General features: G+C 40.3%; 1 protein-coding gene across 1 annotated transcript; it reads right to left on the bottom strand.

Annotated features, from left to right (window-relative positions):
• Positions 1–1,105: 1,105 nt before the first annotated feature.
• LOC117986302 (gustatory and odorant receptor 22-like) lies at positions 1,106–13,668 on the bottom strand. The gene is made up of 9 exons (XM_034973139.1): positions 13,609–13,668; positions 12,468–12,617; positions 7,510–7,608; positions 5,758–5,930; positions 4,175–4,374; positions 3,499–3,644; positions 2,412–2,608; positions 1,633–1,794; positions 1,106–1,264 (listed from the first exon to the last, which is right to left on the bottom strand). The coding sequence occupies exons 1-9, from the start codon at positions 13,658–13,660 to the stop codon at positions 1,106–1,108; spliced, it is 1,338 nt and encodes a 445-aa protein (XP_034829030.1). The 5' UTR covers positions 13,661–13,668.
• Positions 13,669–20,765: the final 7,097 nt, after the last annotated feature.

The following is a 20,765-nucleotide window of genomic DNA, read 5'->3' as shown; positions in this document are numbered from 1 at the left end:
ATTAATATACCATAACAACAATAACTTTGCCATATTCGTGTAAAAAATCGTTTGAATTTAACGCCGCCGCCGTACTCACGGACCACAATAAAAGATAGATAGGTACCTACTTTGAAAATACCTTAGTAAAGCAAAAAAGGCAGAAAAATTAATTAAGTAAGTAGGTAGGTATTAGAAGAAATAAAAACAAGTCGAGCCCTCCAGATGATTAAATATTCTTCATAATACAGCAAACTTTATAGGACTAATAAAAAGGTTAAATCTAGGTTAAGCAAGAAATTCTCTGGAGAAAATCAATACGAGAATCTCGTAAGCCAAGTTCAGTTTACGATCTGTTTATTGCTCTGATACAAATAAAGGGAAATAAACCTTGGAATGGAAATAGTGGAATCATAAGGATCTGCGAGTATAATCAAAATTAATTAAAACAACCGTTACCGATGAATAAAGTCAAAGTCTAAGTCGAATAATTTATTCAAAATAGGTAATACTGTAGGTACCCTATTTGTCAGGATTTGCAAGATAATACCTAATGTAGGTGGTGAAATTAGAATTTTCAATTTATTATTGTTCAAAATCAAATCAAACTAAAATTTATTTGGCTATAGAAAAAGTGAAATTAGAATATCATGCTTAAATTTATTCGAAGTACTTGTTTATGTTGGTTATTACTTATTAGAAATTCATTAAATTGATTCACACAATTTCTCTAGGTTGTGTCCGCTTAATCTAATTAGATACAATAATTTTTGCTATTTATTTATTTATAATATAATTTATACCTTAGTACCTATAGCTTTTAATAGCTTGACGTGGCTAAATGGAAACTATTTTCATTAACTTAGGTGTGTTTATAGATTTCGTCCTTTTTTAAAGGGAAAACTTTTGAAAAGTAAAGTATTAGTAAGTATTAGTATAGTAACTATTAGCTAGTAGTTGGCAGGAAATAGGTTTCGTCGAGCGTTGTCTCTTCCACTTATAATCTGACGTTTGTCGGTCTCAACGACGGCGACAGAGACAACGGTCTATGAAACCGCTATCTAGTCTTTCTAAAGGTCGATATACAATATTTCCTGCCGGGTACTCTAAGTAGTAATACTTCTTTTTAGTCTTCTTCTTCTTCTTCCACTATATCAGCTAGCGTAGTCGTAGTATTGAATATTGCTCCTACTATCGTATTGATAACTTTATTTGCACCTCGCCGTAGAAGCGTCAACTTGAACTGCATCAGTACTATCAGGTACGTAGACATGTAGGATATGTTCTGAAAGAAAAAATTAAAACGAAGAGACCTAGAAAATCTATAATCACAAGGTTAAGGTTTGTCTAGCCGAATTTATTTTGCTGCGATAATTTTTTTCCTAGACCAAAAAATGTTCATATTGAATCCATTTCAAGTGGGTACCTCAACAAGTGTCATCCATCTGCATCTATCGAGCAATCCTTTAGATAAAGAATTGCGAAAACATAAGTGTAAATCTTTTTGGTGCGATTTAGAAGTTCTATCAATAATATCTAATTTAGTTTCATAGCTCTATCTGCGATGGAAGTATTTAAAGGGATTTAGAAGTTCTATCTAATTTCGTTTCATAGCTCTACAATCGAAATGTTTAAAATAACTCTTTTACTTACTGCAGTAAACAGCTCCCTGTTGATATTAGTGAAGCCGTCAAGGTTCATGATGGGCGGATTCTTGGCGATGGCCACCAGGAACATTTCCACTTCACGTTGCGTATGACGATCGATAGAGCCTAGGTTTACGTTGAGCAGGCGCATTTGGAATTCTAAGCCCACCTGAAATTATGCTATTCTTGTAAATTACTTTAGGTATACATGTTGTGCCGACCCCACGTAGCGATGGATAAGGTAAGGAAGAAGAAGAAGATAATACTTAAGGTATAGTCTGCGACAGTTTATAAGGCAATCGGAGTAGGTATGAGGCGGGGACCGGGGCTGTGCGGGTGTGCCCGTTCGTTCCCTCCACGATTGCCATTTCGACCTGCCGCGTACTATAAGTACCTACCACTATCTGTGGTACCACATAATCAAGTGCCTCCTGTGGGGCGGCCAGCGGGGCGTTTTTATTTTTTATTTTTTTTATTATTATTTATTTATTTATTATTTAATTAGAACGGCCATAAAGCCAATTACACTAATTAAACTACGAGCGATGTCATACTCTCCATGCCACTCGGCACCCGCTCTTGATTAGGACGCGTCCGCGCGTCTTCCCAGTTCAGTATCAATTTCTTGTAAATATTAGCAGTTTGTTCTATACGCTGCTGGCCGCCCCGAAGGACGCACCCGCTTCCAGCTGGGCCACAGACTTTAAGTTTAAAATTTAATATGTATAAGGGTTTCTCGTATTACGACCTTAAAAACCGGAACCTTAAAAATTATAGCGTTTTCACCTTTCTAGTGGCGTGGTAAGCTTCATTACAAATGATGAAAAGCAGCGTCATACAATATCCCACTATAACGAATAGACCCATTTCCTTATAGCTCAAGCCATGCTCTAGTATCTCGGACAGGGAACCGTACAGAGAAATGGTTGTCGTGAAAAAGATGACCATGCAATATATACCATACATATTGGAATATGCTCGACCTGGAAAGTTGAAATGATATATTTAATATTACATATTTATGATATAAGTACCTATAGTTTAGAAAACGTCACCCGTAAATTCATATTTCAATAACCCAGTGAATGTGAAAAATGGTAGATTTATGTCGCAATCAAGCTTGCGATTTTTGAAAAATAACGTGTTTTTTTTGGGGTTCCATACCCGAAGAGTGCCAACGGGACCCTCTGACTCTATATTTCCGTCTGTCTGTCAGCTGGCTGTGTCTCATGAACCGTAGTTGATAGATACTATTATTAAGGAAATTATATTACAACGTATTAAATTTTAATATTCTTCAAGAAGAAAAGGTACAACAATGTTTATTTATTTCTTTCCAAGGACATTTCCGCTGTTATCCTTACTTCCATAATGTCCCGCCAATTTGCATATTTTCAAAGAGATTACAACCGCAACGTATCCGAGATGGAAACACGTACTTACGAGTACGGCATAAACATAAAAGATTTTATAGCTTATTTCGCTGTTTAACGCACTGGAGTCTGGATTTCATCAGATTTTCACGTTATTTTTCAAAACATCCTTGAAAATTGTGTTTTAAAGTCATCCTTGTTGCGCCATATAGTCAAAGTAACTACTAATTAGTACTTACTAGATAATGCCCGCGACTTCGTCCGCGTGGATTAAGGTTTTTCAAATTCCCGTAGGAACTCTTTGATTTTCCGGGATAAAAAGTAGTCTATGTCCTTCCCCGGGATGCAAACTATATCTGTACCAAATTTCGTCAAAATCGGTTGAACGGATGGGCCGTGAAAAGCTAGCAGACGGAGTTCCCACGGGATTTTTAAAAACCTAAATCCACGCGGACCAAGTCGCGGGCATCATCTAGTAATAAAATATTTTTGTTCCTTACCTAGTTGCTGCATCATATGGGAAAGGTCAACCCACAAATGTCGGTACTGTGCCAACTTTAGAGCCGGATGTTCGGCTTCCAACGCTTTATGAAGATTTTGCGCCAAACCCTTAGAAGCAGTTCCGAAAGCGTTGCAGTTGATATACCTGATGGATGTGCAAAAACACAATAATTGATGTAATAGGTATCTTATATGTCAGCTAAAGGTAGAGCAAAAGGTCGGTTAAGCTCATCTTAAATATCTGGGCATTGAACAAGAAATGATGAGTAGTCAAATGCTAATCAAGTATCGATCCAGCTAGAACTTTAATTTATTATGTAGAATATAATAAATTATAGTTATGTATTTTATTACAAGAATTTGAAAATTCGTAGCATGTGGCGTTTGCAGCATATTCAGGCTGATATCTATGAAGCGTAGGTAGGTAAATTGACTTTGCTCAGACTTAAAGTTTCAGTTAAAACGTGACAGACATATGCCATATAACGCAGTCGCGGTCTTAAGTAAAGTCAAGGTGCGCTCTATAGACCTCAATGCCTCAACCTCAGTATGGCTTGTGGTATGATCTGCTGTAACCCCCTTTCTGCAAAATTCTGTAGATCAAAGTGTGCGGTTGCGTTTGGAAGGTGTTTAAGCATAATTTCAGAAGCCTAAAGCTTTAAGCTTTTTACTTACCATAAAGAACAGAAGCCATCTAACATAGCAATGATGTGGTAGTATGCAAACGAATGCCACATTTCGAAGTCATCTTGGAGATAATTTTGTGAGAGGATAACAGCAAAACTTAGACCCCAAGAAAAAATGCAGAGGCCCCAAGTCAATGAGTATAAGTTTGGAAAAATAATCGGTGTTCCAGTTATCTTAAGGTATTTTAGCTGAAATAGCGCAGGTCAAGTTTATATCACATAAGTATAATATAGCCTAGTGGTTAAGACGTCGTTCTCATATTCGGAAGGTCTGGGGTTCGATCCCGGGCACGCACCTCTAACTTTTCAGAGTTATGTGCGTTTTAAGCTGTTGTAGCTATAATGTTCCAAAAGGTGTGTGGAGTCTGCAAATCCACACTTGGCCATCAGCGTGGTTGATCATGATCAAACTATTTTTATTCTGAGAGGTGACCCGTACTCAGTAGTGAGCCGCCGATCCATTGCTTTAATATTATACTTCATGGTCATCAACCAGATGACCATGAAGTATAATATTAAAGCAATGGATCTTCATGATCCATTGCCTTCTTGAAAAAGGACATCGTATGGGTTCGAAACTAGTCGGGCTAACGTCGACTAAACATGTGAGTAAAGCCGGGACAGATATTATTTAGAATGGATCTTCATGATCTTTCTAAAAGTGTATCTACCTATATTATTTTCAAATCTGACTGACAATCTTAATCTTAATTTAAACTTTAGAATAGTTTCCTAACTTTATTTAATCCAACTTTCAAAGTCATAGTAAAACTAATCTTCAAGTGAGTTATACTTAGGATAGTGTGTTCAACGGATTTCCATCAAATGGTTGTGAAGTTGTGTGAAGAATCCACCTAAATTATTGTTAATCTGGTTCCAAGTTTATAAAGCGCCGATAGCTTTAAATTGAAATTCAAAAGTTCGTATGTTTCAGGCCCAAGACACGGGTCTGCCCGCGAAATTCAAATTTAATTTGGTTTTTCACAATTTGTAAACTAATGCGACAAAGTAAACTTATGGCATTTTAATTTCACTTAGATAAAAATCTTTACTTGGAAGTGTCCAGTTTAAGAAAGTCAAAATAATGACTAATTTGTGAGTAGCTCACGTCAAACTCATTATTAGTACTGACTGACTGACTGACTGACTGATCTATCAACGCACAGCTCAAACTACTGGATGGATCGGGCTGAAATTTGGCACGCAGATAGCTATCATTACGTAGTTGTCCGCTAAGAAAGGATTTTTGAAAATTCAACCCCTAAGGGGGTGAAATAGGGGTTTGAAATTTGTGTAGTCCACGCGGACGAAGTCGCGAGCATAAGCTAGTTTTGACTAATTTCTTAAACTGGACACTTTCAAGTAAGTATTTTTATATAAGCCTGTGAAGATGATACTGCTAGGGGCTCAATTTGAATGCCATCAGCCTACTTTGTCGTATTAGTTTACAAATTGCGAAAAACCAAATTAAATTTGAATTTCGCGTGCAGACCGTGTCTTCCACCTTAAATAAATAAAGCACACGCGTTGTATTATTGTCATACCTATTCCTAGAACGAGTTTGACAAGTACCTGGTAATGTGTCCACATATTTTTAAATATCGCCACTTCAGCACCGTGACGCCAGGAGGCAATTGGCAGCAGAAAATGCGGGATGAGGATGCTCAGAAAAATAATGTTGTAGATAACTTCGTCGAAGCGTTTATTAGAGCTCTGCTGGAAATTAGCGAGTCGCTCCCTGCCCACTAAATACAAGGAAACGAAAAAAATATCACATAGACGACCTCCCTGGCACAGTGGTAAGCGCTGTGGTCTTAGTAGTGGAAGGTCTCGGGTTCGTTTCGCAGCAGGGGTTTGGAATTTTAAAATTTCTAAATTTCTGGTCTGGTCTGGTGGGAGGCTTCAGCCGTGGCTAGTTACCAGCCTACTGGCAAAGCCATGCCAACAAGCGATTGAGCGTTCCGGTACGATGCTGTGTAAAAACCAAAGGGCTTAATAAAAACTGCTATACTCCTTCCAGGTTAGACCGCTTACATCTTAGACTACATCATCACTATACGACCAGGTGAGATTGCAGTCAAAGGCTAACTTGTATCAGAATAAAAGAAGTATCAGTGTACAGTACGAGGCAGAAAGTACATCGACCTTTAGAAAGAGATAGCACATTTGTAGAGCATTGTCTCTGTCGTTGAGACCGACAAAACGTCACATATGTATGTATGAGTGACAGAGACCAGGAAATTTTACTTTTAAACCCCTGACGGGAAGCGAACTTGGGACGTCCCACTAATAAGACCACAGCGCTTAACACTGCTACTGCGCCTAGAACATCGTCAGAAAATAAAAATATTCAGAGAACCAAAATTTTCCGGGTCCTAAAGTATTTAATAAAAGCCGAAGAATTATTTGCTTCTAAGGAAGTGCCAAGTACCCGTAACTTAGTGTGGGTGAAATGGCTTCGTTGAAAACGCTAATTAAGGTCACAAAGCCAAGAACTTTATAATTTTCATAATAATCTTACTAAGAAGTTTTTGTATGGACTTTATAATAAAACTAGCTTATGTTCGCGACTTCGTCCGCGTGAACTACACAAATTTCAAACCCCTATTTTACCCCCTTAGGGGTTGAATTTTCAACAATCCTTTCTTAGCGGATGCCTACGTCATAATAGCTACCTGCATGCTAAATTTCAGCCCGATCCGTCCAGTAGTTTGAGCTGTGCGTTAATAGATCAGTCAGTCAGTCAGTCAGTCACCTTTTCCTTATATATATTTAGATAACTAGATGATGCCCACGACTTCATCCGCGTGGATTTTTTAATGCCGTGAGAACTCTTCGATTTTCCGGGATAAAAAGTAGCTTATTCCTATCTCCAGAATATCTATCTCTGTAAGTACCAAGTAGAGATACCTATAACTTCGTCGTTCGTGGATTTAGGTTTTTAAAATTTCCATCGCAATTCTTTGACTTCTTTGCCTTTCCACAAAATGCAAGCTATCTCGTTACCTAATTACATCAAAATCGATTTAACAGTTGGGCCTTGAAAAGCATACTGACGGACGGACATACTTACATTCTTTCGCAGTTATATTAGTTAAAAGATATAGGTAGATGACTAGATGTAGGGAATTCATACAAAACAATAAGCTATCAAAATCGGTATACCTTTGTAGTATTTTTGTACCACCCGGTGCGGGTCCTCGCCTCATACCCCGATTGCTATCTTGATCTGTAGCAGACTATACCTACCTACCCTACCCTTAAGGCTAAAAAGTTTGGAGACCCCTCCACTAGACCACCGAGGCAGTCAATTAAATATTGTACCTTTTATAACAATGATGCTTTCTAAACCCCACACCAGATACGCCCAAATGGTCGCCTTCGATATCCAGTTGAAAGTTGTTCGTTTAGTTGTTTGAGCATCTGAAATATAACAAGATGCATCTTGCATTTTCTAGAGTTAAAGTAGGTTTTCTTGAATGAAAACAGTCTTTACTTCCTCAGAAAACAGGGCCTCACATTAATTTGCTAATAAGTTTCGTAAAATTAATAAATAAACGTGCATGTACGACTGAAATTGGTAAAATGAAAACAAAATACAGAGCAGATTCAAAGAATGCTCACTGCTTAGGGCCGATACATATCTACGGAGTAGAGTGGAATAGAATCTTTTAGATAACAACTTAAATTTTATTTTATCTACATTGACATTTTTTTAATTTTTTTAAAGAGTATTTTAGCCATATTAATCATGACTAATATTTCCCAACTAAGCGTAAAGCTTGTGCTAGGAGTGGGTACGACATTATAGTGCAATGGGTGGATATTGAACCGCCGACCTTACGGAATTCAGTTCGCTCCTTAATCGTTGGGTTGGCTCTATTGACATTAATTGCTACAAGTTAGTAAAAACAGGAGGAGATATTGAAGAGATCTTGAGCACCTAAGCCCATCTGGCCATTCTTACTCGCTCTGCTGGCATTATGCCAAAGCCCAAAGGAAATAAAAGCTCAGTTTGACTTGTTAAAAATAAATTGCTGCGTCTCGGTTCTACTACACTCTACATGTGTGCATTGGGCCTTATTCGTTCTTTCTGGGCTCACATTTTGTAGAGTCGATCTGTGAACAGTTTGCAGCATCGATTTTCAGATACCTACATTCATGCGGGAAACGGTAATTGCTCAAAAATGTAGTTGTACTCGAGGGAATGCTATCGATGTTGCCGTGAAAATTGAGTGCTTTTATTCCCACCGAAATACTCGTACCTACACTGTTGAAGGTAGAATACTACCTTCTACTATTAAGTATTATAGCTAAATAATGTATGGAAATCTTGTATTAAGAAAATAACTGTGGTCCGTTTTTTTCCTTAGATTATTTAAAAGATAAACATAATATCGCAGAAACCTTCTCGGTAGGTAACGCGATTTGCCTGGCGCTATAGACCTTCTGAAGTAAGGGCTTTCACTCATAACATGATTTCATTATCAGTTGGCGGTAACAAGGTCGTATGGGTCGAGTATAGTGCACCTCTTACGCATTTTAGCGGAAAGCTAAGAAGTAAAATAAGGAAAATAAAAGACTAAAGTATACAGAAAAAATTGAAAGCAAAGTTTAACAGAGACGCATTCGCGCTTGAATGTGATCTCACCTGGTGGTAATTGATGGTACTCTAAAATAGAAGCAGTTAAGCTTGAAAGGGGTATGGCAATTTTATAGATGATGAGCGGGTCTTCTCCGTTTGGCCGGAACGGCCAAGCGGGGGTACGGGCCTCGAGGCATGGCCTCCTTACCCGGGTGGGGCGCAGGGCAACTTTGTGCCCTGGTGACTGTTTTTAAGTCGGAATTACACCGACTTGGGCCTGCCAATCTTGGCTTATGGCCCTAGGGGACTTGTTCTCTTTGTTTGTTTTCCGCGCGCGGGCGGCGGCGTTCGCACTGTCGCGCGCGGAGATGTTTTCGGTCCAGGGTCGTCAATCCGAGGTCGGTCTCCGCGCGACGGCGTTAAGTTCGCCGTCGAGCGCGGAGACGAGGTCAAGTCCGGTGGGTCTCGCGTCGTCGTAATCGTCGTCGCTTGGATCATTTGCGTTCTGCGACAATGATGGCGATCGCAGGAGCTCACGAGGTAGTTGACGCCCGGTCGGCGGTCTAGGGATAAGTGGAGCGATGCCGTGGAGGTGCTCGTACGGTCCGTTGTCCGCGCGCGCAAACATGCGCCGCGCGAGTGTGCGGACGTACTCCTCCACGGTGGGCGTCTTGAGGTCGCGGTGGATGACGTCGTTCCTCACGTACCTCGGAGCTTCCACGATTAGGCGCAGGCACTTGTTTTGTTGGACCTGTAGGCGGCGTCTCTGGTACTCTGAGCAGAATGAGTACCAGGCTGGGGCCGCATACGTCAACCGTGAGCGGACATAGGCTCCGTAAATTCGGAGCTTGGTCTTCGGTGAAAGGCTTGAGGCGAGGACCTGGCGCAACATCGACGTGGCTGCACGTGCCTGGTTGACGGCGTGGTTCACCATGGGAACCATGTGCAGGCTTACGTCGATATGACACCCCAAGTAGCGCACCGAAGTCTGCCACTCTATGTCCTGCCCTCGTAGACGGAGTTGACGGTAAGGCTGCCGGGCGCCGAACAGGATGGCGGCTGTCTTCCCCACGTTGACGGCCATCCTCCATTTGTCCAGCCACTCCGGTAGCAGGTCCAACAAACGTTGCAGCCGGTTGATTGCGACGATCTGGTGGTATGACGACGTGAGATACGCGCTGTCGTCGGCGTAGAGTGACAACAGCACGTCTTCCTCCCCCTCGCGCAGATGTTCGGCGAGGGTAGGGATGTCGTCCGTGTACACCGCATAGAGACACGGGGACAGGCAGCTGCCCTGTGGTACTCCTGCCCGTATCGGGCGCGGCTGGGAGTCCACGCCTTCCACGGACACTCGGAAGGACCTGCCCTCTAGGAACGATGCTACCAGCCGAACGATCGCGGGTGGCAGGTTGGTCGAGAGAAGCTTCGCCAGGAGGCCGGCATGCCACACGCGGTCGAAGGCCTTCTCAATATCGAGAAAGACCCCGACGGTGCAATATCCTCTATTCTTCTCACTGGCGATGAAGTTTAGTCCTCTCGCCAGCTGGAGCGTCGTGGAGTGGTTGCTGCGGAAGCCAAATTGTTCAGCCCGCGGGCTTGTATGCGGGGCGAGCCTTCGCAGCAAGAGACGCTCAAACAGCTTGGCGATGTGTGGCAGAAGGGTGATGGGTCGATAGCTTCCTGGAAGGCGGCGGTCCTTTCCCGGTTTGGGGATGGTGATCACCTTCCCCGACTTCCATGAGTCCGGGAAGTGGGCCGTGCGGAGGATACCATTAAAGAGCCTCGTCAGCGCAACGAGGCCTCTTTTGGGCAGCTGCTGTATTGCGGCGATCGGGATCCCGTCGTAGCCTGGCGCCTTCCTTTTGGGGAGTCGGAAGACGGCCTTCCTCAGCTCTAATGGGGAGATATAGTCATCTCCCTGAAGCGGAGGAGTCTGGGCCGACAGGAAGTTCTCTATTTGATGTTGGATCGCCGCGTGGTGTCTGTACACGGTGTCGTCTTGGGCCGGTGGGTTTGGGGTAAACTGGTCTTCCATATACTCCGCCATAATCTCTGCGCGATCTTTGGCGGAGTATCTTCGCGTACCCTGACTGTCTAGTAAAGGGTAGACGGGTGAGTCTGATCCGGTGAGCGTCTTGCACAGGTGGTATAGCGTGGTCTCAGACTCAGTTGCCGCGTCAATGGTCTTCTCCCAGTCTTCATCTTCACGGGCGATGAGTGCCAGTGACACCTCCTGTGCGAGACGGTTGAGGTCTCGCTTAACTCGTGGACAGCGAGTGCGCGCCCATAGCTTGCGTAGGGCGCGCTTCTTCTCGAGCTTGTCCCGGAGCGGGCTCGGTAGCAGGTCCCGTCTTCGAGTGTAAGGCCTGGTAGTGGTGGCCTCCCTCTTGGCCTGTTGTATCGCCGATGTAATGGTGCATGCGGCCCGGTCAACGTCGGCTGCGGTCGAGATAGGTCCTACGAGCTCCAGCTCCGACAACGCGATCGCGTACTTCTCCCAGTTCGTTTTATTGCTGGGAGGCCGCGGGATGGTGAAATCGCGCTGGAGGTTGAGCGTGACCAATATGGGAAGGTGCTCTGTATTGAGGTCGTATAGAGGCTCGACACTGATAGGATGGTCCAGCCGGTAATGCAGTACGATGTCCAACACGTCTGGTTGGTGGAGGTGCGTTGTTGGTATATTGGTCGGCGCGCCCGGGCCCAATACTCCATAATTGTAGCGCTCGCTGTCCTCGAGTAACATCCTTCCGGCCGCGGAGTTGACACGCGAGCCCCAGGCTTGGTGCTTCGCGTTTAAGTCCCCCACGACTAGTGTAGGGATCTGCGACTCGAGGAGGGTGTGGACATCAGTACCGCAGAAGGTCTCGTTCGGTGGTCGGTAGGCGGCATATATGTTGAGCTCCTTGTCGCCGGCTTGAACACGCACTCCCTGTGATTATTTTATAGAACTAACACCTACATAACGATCTCCACATCCAACACTAGATGGCGCCACAGGTATCTTCAATCACTAACTATGAAGCCTGAATCGCGCAAACGAAGTTTTACTACACTAACTACACTACAGAGCTATAAGACATAACAGCCGGAACAGCAAGCAGAATGTACCAGCCCGGAGGAAGATCTTCCTATTGCTACATTCGAGCCCACATCACTCTGCTCGGTTTCTACATTACGCGGAATCGTACTGGGACGCTCAATTGCTTAGCGGGACGGCTTTGCAGATGATGCTGACTAGTCTCGAACACGGCTGTGTTGCTTGCTAATACCATATTTATTACGTTTATACAACCAGAGTATTTCTAGTGACCCTACGATAGGTAAATAATCCACAAAATGATTGAGCCCTTAATTCAAATCATTCACCGCGTATCCTAAGTTTTTAAAAGCCTTAAGCGATAATACATTCAGGTCCGAACCAGTCTAATTTAAAAATTTCTGACATACCATTACACAGTGTTAATTTTTCTAACCACTTACTGTCTTTATTCCATCAGACCAGACATGAGCCTTTTTAGAGATTATAAATTTCCAATTGTCCCTGCCGGAAATGTATGAAGTCATCAACCTCACGGAAGACAGCGATCCTTTGACAAAATGCATGGAAAAGTGGTAAGTATCAGTTGTGGTTTCCAAGTTTTCGCTATTTCATTATATACTGATCTAAAAGACTAAAAAAACTTGAATTCGATCTTACGTTTTGGTACCCTCATAATGGGCATCACGCCCATGATTTGAAACAGCACCAACAAGCTCTTCGTCGTGATGTAGAAACTGTCGTGCTTATCCAGGAGCGCGCCATCTTTGACTGTTATCTGTGGTCCATAAATATCCTTTTCTTGATATGCTAAAATGAAACAGAACATTTTATAGTACGCGACAGGTCTAGATGGAAATTGAGGTGGAGACGTCCCGCACACCTGCACAGCTCCCGTGCTAAGCTAACCCGGTGTGGGATATAATACAAAGTACAGTACCTATGCGGCAGAAAATATTGTACATTGGCCTTTAGAAATACAAAGCGGTGTCATAGAGCGTTGTTTCAGTCACTGAGACCTACAAACCGTTACTTAAGTAGATATGAGTGATAGAGACAACGCTCTACAAAGCCGAAATCTCAGTCTATAGGTACAATATTTCTTGCCAGCTACTGTACTCAATATTAAGTATGTATTTTGTGGTAATAGTTTATTTATTTACCGCTTCAGTGACGTTTAATATTAAAATGCTAATGTAATTTTGGGTGGCAGATAAGAAAAATTTATGTAAGTCGTAATGGAATTTTTTTTATCAAAATAATTTCGAAAAAAGTGAGAATAAACAAAAAGATGAGTTCTATTGTACAGTGCCTAATAGGTTTAAGATTATGATAGAGATAATAACACAAAAATATTTTTTGTGCCTCTCTTGTTTCGTATTTATCGCTCAGTAGGTCGATTTCGTAAGTCTTGCATCCATCATTATTAAAATATCAATTGTTGTGATTGTCTGAATTTGTGCGATTCTTGTTGCTACGATGCATTGTAGCCAAGAGTGAGCGAGCGTCAACCAATCAGAGAGGTGATTGTGATCGTAACATTGTTGCTGTCATTCTATCGCAATCGAGCAGCAGGTTCATGAACCCTTCCCATCATTAATGGTAGGGGCAACGTGGTATAATCATCATCATCATTATGATCAACCCAACAACGGCTCACTACTAATACGTATGGGTTTCCTCTCTGAATTAGAAATGTTTAGGCCATAGTCTGCTACGCTGGTCAAGTGGCAGACTGGGATATGATAATGCGGAGGTATCCCAGATCCATCTGCATTTTTATATAGTAGTGTAGATTGACTAAATATACCTTTTTCCCCGTCTATCTTTTCAAACATATTCTGCTTTCTCATTTTATCCGCTTGTTGAGAAGTATAATTTTTTTTAATAAACGTAGACATTTTCCAAAGCTTTAGTATAACAAAATACTTGATAGCATGGAGTCCTTCAAGTGGTGTTTCCCCTACGAGATCAAATGGCGGTATGAAAGCTCCCGTAATAGGCGGCACCATATAATCAATCATACTGTACCCTGCTCAGCTTACTTGGTTATGCGCGTTTGTTTATCAACGTCTGTAGAGTCGCATTATTCTTCAAAGATTGTATTATCTGTATTAGTTAGCAAAATATATTTTTTATTTGTATTTTATTTCCACGTTCTGAAAAATAAGCTTGTTTTTCCTTGTATTATGAAGTTGTATCATGGAATTTCACAAAGTAACGCCTACTTCTATCTACTGAATAATGTGATAAAAATGAAAGCCATGAAACGTAAATGCGTGGTACAATTTCTTTTTATTAAATACGGAAATTATTTTTATTAAGTACGTATTATACATATAATATTTTTTAAAGTGCTTATTTAAATTAATTAATCAGGATCTAACTTTATATTTTATACTTAGTTAATGAACGAATGATTTATTTATTCAATAAAATGCAGGTACTGATATAGTGTCTGATGAGCCATATTATACATTTTACCATTGTAAATTTTTATTTGCATACTTTAGATGCCACATTTATCCCTTTTCAGTCAATATTATTTATATTCAGACTAACTGATACCTGCGACTTCATTCGCATGGCTTAAAAATCCTATGGGAACTCTTTGTTGTTCACCAATTTGGTATAATTTAGATACTTAAAAATTTACACCACAAATGCGTCTCTATTCATTTTAGTCTAGTTTCACGAATGACGCCTCAGCGTCGCCTCGCAGCCGTTAATTCATATTTCATACTAATAGCAACTTTCCAAACCCTTAATAGCCCACAAAGTGAGACATTTGTTGACCCACCACGCTTAAGGGTTTCCTAGGAGAGCGGTGTCGCTATAATATAGCAGTCATAATGTATCTTTAAGTAACGTCACTAAACTTTGTCTATAGAAATAAGTGGCGTGGTTTCCTAGAGAGCGGAGTTTGTCAAATTGCTAATGCGCGTGGCCGTCATTTTATCACTAAAATGGCGGCCTTTAAATGAACTTCAGTCTAGTGCTGACGTCACCGTCAGCACTAAACTGAAGTTTCAAGCTGATGGTATATTTTATGTCGTCTTACGTCAAAATGACGTCATTGCGATGTTAATGAGACATGGTTCCAGCGCAATAGCAATTTGCGGGACTTATATAAATCATCCTTTACTAAAAATCACGTAGGAAGTATGTTACATCCGTTGTCCCCAGGATGCAAGTTAGAGCTCTGTGCCAAATTTCGTTAAAATTGGTTTAGCAGTTAGGCCATTAAACGGTAACAAATATGCAGAATTGCGTTATTATATTAATGGATAAGTATGGATTAGTATGGATATGGATAACCACAAAGTAGCTGCAACTACATACCAACTAATTAACTCGAAGAGTCGAACTAACTATGTAATTAACGAAATCTTAATTAACTTTTTATACCTTCATCTACACCTTCATATAAAATAGTGCTGTTCTATTTGTTTTATTCATGCCAGCAAGATGCCAGCTTTCCATTTTGGTTCCATGATTCATGAATAAATCAGAAAAGCGCCCTGAAAATATTATGAAATATTTTCACGAGAGCTGTTTACCGTATGTTGTGAAAACATTCTTGATCCGCTTATGTTACGACCGTGTCGCAGGATACCTACTCTTCGAGCGTGAAGCGGATAAATCCTATACCTATTTATATTATAAAAAGAAAAACTACCTGACTGACATATCAACGTACAGCTGAAACACATGGGTCTAAAATCTAGAGATTTTGCATTTTTGTATAACATAATTTATAACATACAAGATAATGCCCATGACTTAAATCCACGTGGAACAAATTTAAAGACTAATTTTCTTTAATTTTCTGGAAATTTTATTAAAGAAAAATTAAAGTAGTACCGATAATATTGTCACTCTCCAGGTCTTTAGAAAATATCCAAGCAAAAAATTACGTCAATCGGTTGTTCTGTTGCGGAGTATTTGAAGGACTTAGGTACCTACCAACAAACAAACCTAAGGCTTTAGCATTTTAATACTAAGTAGGATATTATGATCAGTAGATAAGGAGCTATTTTCAGAAACTGCACTTAAACAAAACCAATGCAGGTTCATATTAATTTATAAATTTTTATGATAGTGTTTTTACCTACACAAATTATTAGGTATTAAGAATTTAGAAAATTAAACTTATTTTTTTTAAAAATAGGGATAGCGAGCAAACGAGCAGGCGGATCACCTAATGTTAAGTGATTACCGCCGCCCATGTACACTTGGAGCACCAGAGGAACCGCCCATGCGTTGCCGGCCTTTTAGGAATCTGTTGGTCCGCCGCTTGAATAACCCCATGTTGTAATCTAGTGGGAACACCGTCGATTGGAGTTGGTTCCACACTTATTTAGAAAGCAGGTTTAAATACGAGATGGTTTGCCCCTTGTTTGCTCAGTTACGCTTCCCTACTTTTATCAATGTCGTATTTTATAAACCTACCTCGGCAAGCATTATATTAAAATGATGGTGAAAACCACGTTGTAATTCACAAAGAAGATGCTCCACGTATCAGCTTGAGAAACCAACTTAACATTTAATCCGCCTACGTAGATAATTTCGCCATAATGCACTGGCTGTTCGTCATTACTTTATCACTTAGCAACCTAAGGACTGTTATAATATTATAATACCAGCACTTGAACTAAATTGTAGCACCCAATTCCTTTAATCCTGCTTGGCGCGGATCATCTAGATATCCCTACCTAAGCTTAATAATTTAACGGTGGAGTAACACCGCCCAAGTTTAGGCGTAATTTATAATTACGAAACGTCAAGTTTAAAGCTTTGGATTAATGAAATCCTATAATTTGAGCTTTCAGTTATACCTACTCTTACAGTTTAATACCCTAAAGTTTTCTGAACTGTTAAACATGGGAATTGGAAAATGAGAAGTAAGTACTTTAGTACGCGACAGGGCGGTATGGCAATCGTGGTAGGGACGCCCTGCACTGCACACCCGTACGTCACCCGCGCTAACCCGTAGGGCGATTGTCTAAAACCTGCATCAATCATTATTAAAATATCAATTGTTCTGATTGGCTGAATTTGTGCGATTCTTGTTGCAACAATGCATTGTAGCCAATAGTGAGCGAGTGTTAACCAATCAGAGATGATTGCGATCGTGAAATTGTAGCTGTCAATCTCCCGCAATCGCGCTGCTGGTGCGGGATATCAATCACGTCGCAACGGAGCATCGGATCGACGTGATTTTTTGCACAGGTATAGTTAAAGATCTTTTAAAAGCATAAATCCACACGGATGAAGTCGCGGGCATCAGCTAGTAATTTATAAATGTATTTTCAGTTCTTCAGCCTCTGGAACCATATTGAATTATGTCAGCTTTATCTCATTACCTTGGGACCTTTCATTATTAGGAAAAGTTATTTCCTATTATGCCATGAGCTTTTGTGAAGATAATATTATCTTCCGAGCAATAAAGTGATTGTAAACAAAACGTGGCTTAAGAGATTTGTATTGATCCACAATGTGGAAGATAAATAGACGTCTTCGCGTAAAGCTTCGCGTTAATCATTTGCTAAAATAATATTGTTATATTATTTTTCTAATTAAGGAATTTACTAGCTTATGCTAGCGACTACGTTCGCGTGGACTACACAAATTTCAAACCCCTGTTTCACTCCTATAGGGGCTGAATTTTCAAAAATCCTTTCTTAGCGGATGCCTATGTCATAATAACTATTTTCCGATCCGTCCAGTAGTTTGAGCTGTGCGTTGATGATCTGTCAGTCACCTTTTCCCTTTATATATTTAGATTTTTCTAATTTAGAAATTTATAATAACTAAATTATCACTGACTGTATTATTATCTCGAAATTTTAGACAAGTAGAGCTTAGAGCTTAGAGCCTCAATTAGCTCAACCGGTAAAGCAGTGGACTGAAAACCGAAAGGTTGACGGTTCAAACCCCGCCCGTTGCACTATTGTAGTACCTACTCCTAGCACAAGCCTGACGCTTAGTTGGAGAGGAAAGGGGAATATTAGTCATTTAACATGGCTAATATTCTTTAAAAAAAAATGAAATCACCCTTACCTATACTAAGTATGTACGAGTAGATAATACCTACCATCCTAATTGAACCAAGTATTGAGTTGTTGCAGAGTTTGCTAACGCGAAGGTATGAGGGGACCATTGCCAACTATGTGTGAACTAAGATAACCTAACTAAGAAACTTTGAGAAGCTGACACAACTTACCTTTGTTTGTCTTTGTAATGTAAGTCTAATGCGGTGCTCAGACCTGGCAAGTCAGCTTAAGTATAAACTAGCTTTAAGATAAAGAAAGAGGCAGAGTTTCTAATCCAAACATTTGCTTGACAATAGTCAACGTTAAACGTCAAGTAAAAATAAAACTACAGTCCAAGCACAATCAGTGCGACATCCACAGAAATAAAAATAAGCGTAGAAGTGTTAAAGAATCGTAACCCTTACGCCGATGGGCATTGCAAAAGCTTGGATTTGACTCGCTCCAGCAATGCACGGGGCTGCAATGGCTTGTATAGTACAGTATAATAACATTGTAAATTGAAAAATTAAAAAGAGCAACCGCCGAGTTTCTTGCTGGTTCTTCTCGGTAGGAACGGCATTCCGAACCAGTGGTAAATTAAAACTACCTGACTATTCATAAGCACTTTTAAAAAGTTTACATGAATAAAAAAAAAACATTCTATTCTATTGACCATCGTAGCGCATTATTGTAAAAATAGACTTATTTCTTTATTGATTGGTAATTTTTGTGTTTATTTTATACATTTTTGTATGAGCTAATTCCTAAAAATCGTATTAAAAACGACAGATACCATTTTTATTTTTTTACTGTAAAAGCCGCGAGAAAGCGTTGTCGTACTGTTCGTGCTTGGACTGCTAATCTAGAATATACGTTAAATACCGCTTCAAAATGTAAATTAATATAAAACAAAATACTCGTAGATGAAAGTTAAATTGTTGACTTTCATCTCGTTTAATCAAAAATATCAAACCAAAATATGCTGGTTCTTAGAAAGCGCTCTTTTTATTATAAAGAAGAAAAATATTATTCATATCGCGAAAACTGTTCCACGAAACACCTATTTGTCGACACTAGGTACCTACCTATATGGAAATAGGCAAAAATTCGCTGAAATGCTGTTTAATATCGCTGAATACCAACTGCGAACTAGAGCTTGTTTTAGGCTAGAGAAATATGTATCTAACGTAAATTCAGCGCACGAAATTTTGCGAGTTGAAATCAGTTCTAACCACTACCTACGCGAAAAACTTGTACGGAAATTCCATTCTTTGGTTCTATGGCGTTCGTAAAGAAAATGACCGTTGCATCAGTTCCAACCGCTACGCGAAAGATCTGTACGGAAATTCCTCTTTGTTTAACAGCGTTAGTAAAAATGACCGTTGCATTATGTAAAAGTTTGAGCGTAAAAGCGTTAATATCAGTTCCCAATCAATACGCGAAAAATCTGTAGGTAGGTACGGAAATTTCGCTTTGGTTAACAGCGTTAGTAAAGAAATGACCGTTGCATTGAAAAAAAAAAAAAAAAAAAACTTTGAGAGGAAAAGCGTGAAAATCAGTTCCAACCACTACGCGAAACATCTATGGGTATAGGTACGGAAATTCCGCTTTGATTGACAGCGTTAGTAAAGAAATGACCGTTGCATTATGGAAAACTTTGAGCGTAAAAGCGTTAAAATCAGTTCCAACCAATAGTACCCCTGATCGGTTTCTACACGGCATCGTACCGGAACGTATCTTTGCATATTATGTTTGTATTATTAAGAGCGTTAATGCTTTCCCACGCATTGTACGTTTAGGTATTTACCCGAGGTTTACATAGTTTTGTGACAGGCCTTTGAATTCAATCTGAGACTGAAAGGTTTCCCTTATCATGCGAGATCAGTGACATATTGTCACCGATCAACAGATTTCCTTGACACAATCTAATTTAAATCTTATCACAAAGGCCTGCAGTTCAATATGCTTTGCCGTGTTGATGTCAAAGCTATACGGGACAGATACATGGAATAATTGAATTTCTTGGCGACGTGATAAATCTGGCCAATATGTGTTCACTTTAGCGTGCGAATGTTTGTCGTGGACAAAAATAATTAACTAGTTGAACGGGGAAAAGTTGGATTCGCAAGAAAACTACTTGTCTTTTTATTGTTTACGAAAACTATAAGGACTTTAAAGACACATTACAATCATATAGTGATCGCGACTTCGTCCGCGTGGACCTCACAAATTTCAAACCCCTAGTTCACCCCCTCAGGGGTTGAATTTTCTAAAATAGCGGATGCCTACCTCATAATAGCTATGCTAAATTTCAGCCCGACCCGTCCAGTAATTTGAGCTGTGCGTTGATAGATCAGTCAGTCCCCTTTTCCTTTTATAAATTTAGATTCTGCCATGTATAAGCAAAGCAATGCGCATTTATAATGTATTTGTAAGACTATGATATTATAGTAGCATCTTTAAATTTAATGTACCTACTATCTTCTTGAACCGCCCATGAACATTTGCAGTAGGCACCAGAGGAACCACCAATGCGTTGCCGACCTTTCAGGAATGTGTCAGTCCGCCCCTTGAATAGCCCCATGTTGTAATCTATTTATTTATAGCAAAAGTTCATTGTTTCTTGATTATTACTACCACTGACTACCAACTGTCTTCGTAAGTATAAGAAAATAATAAATACTGTATTGAGAATACGAAATTACTAATGCAAGACTCATCTTGGTAATTTTTCGTAGCCTATGTATATGCCATTTTACATAGCTTAGTCGATATTGGTCCTATCTATGTACAAAACGTGACAGGTCGAGATGGCAGTCTCGCAGAGTCTCCGCGCTAACCCTGACGTACGGGTGTGCGGGGCGTGCCCTGCCTCATACCTCATAGTGGCGAACTATAAAATATACATATAGCTTGTTTACGA

Source organism: Maniola hyperantus, chromosome 11 (assembly GCF_902806685.2).
Source record: "Maniola hyperantus chromosome 11, iAphHyp1.2, whole genome shotgun sequence".
NCBI lineage: Eukaryota > Metazoa > Arthropoda > Insecta > Lepidoptera > Nymphalidae > Maniola > Maniola hyperantus.
The sequence above is the reverse complement of the archived record's forward strand: the minus strand, read 5'-3'. Positions and strand labels throughout refer to the sequence as shown.

Bases quoted from the DNA above. Each gene is read 5' to 3' on its own strand.
- LOC117986302 (XM_034973139.1), bottom strand. From the start codon at position 13,660: ATGAGAAAGCAGAATATGTTTGAAAAGATAGACGGGGAAAAAGGTATA. The intron at 5,931-7,509 runs GTACAATATTTA...CCTTGTATTTAG, and splicing joins AAGCATCATTGTTATAAAAG to TGGGCAGGGAGCGACTCGCT. The intron at 2,609-3,498 runs GTAAGGAACAAA...TCAACTTTCCAG, and splicing joins CCATATGATGCAGCAACTAG to GTCGAGCATATTCCAATATG.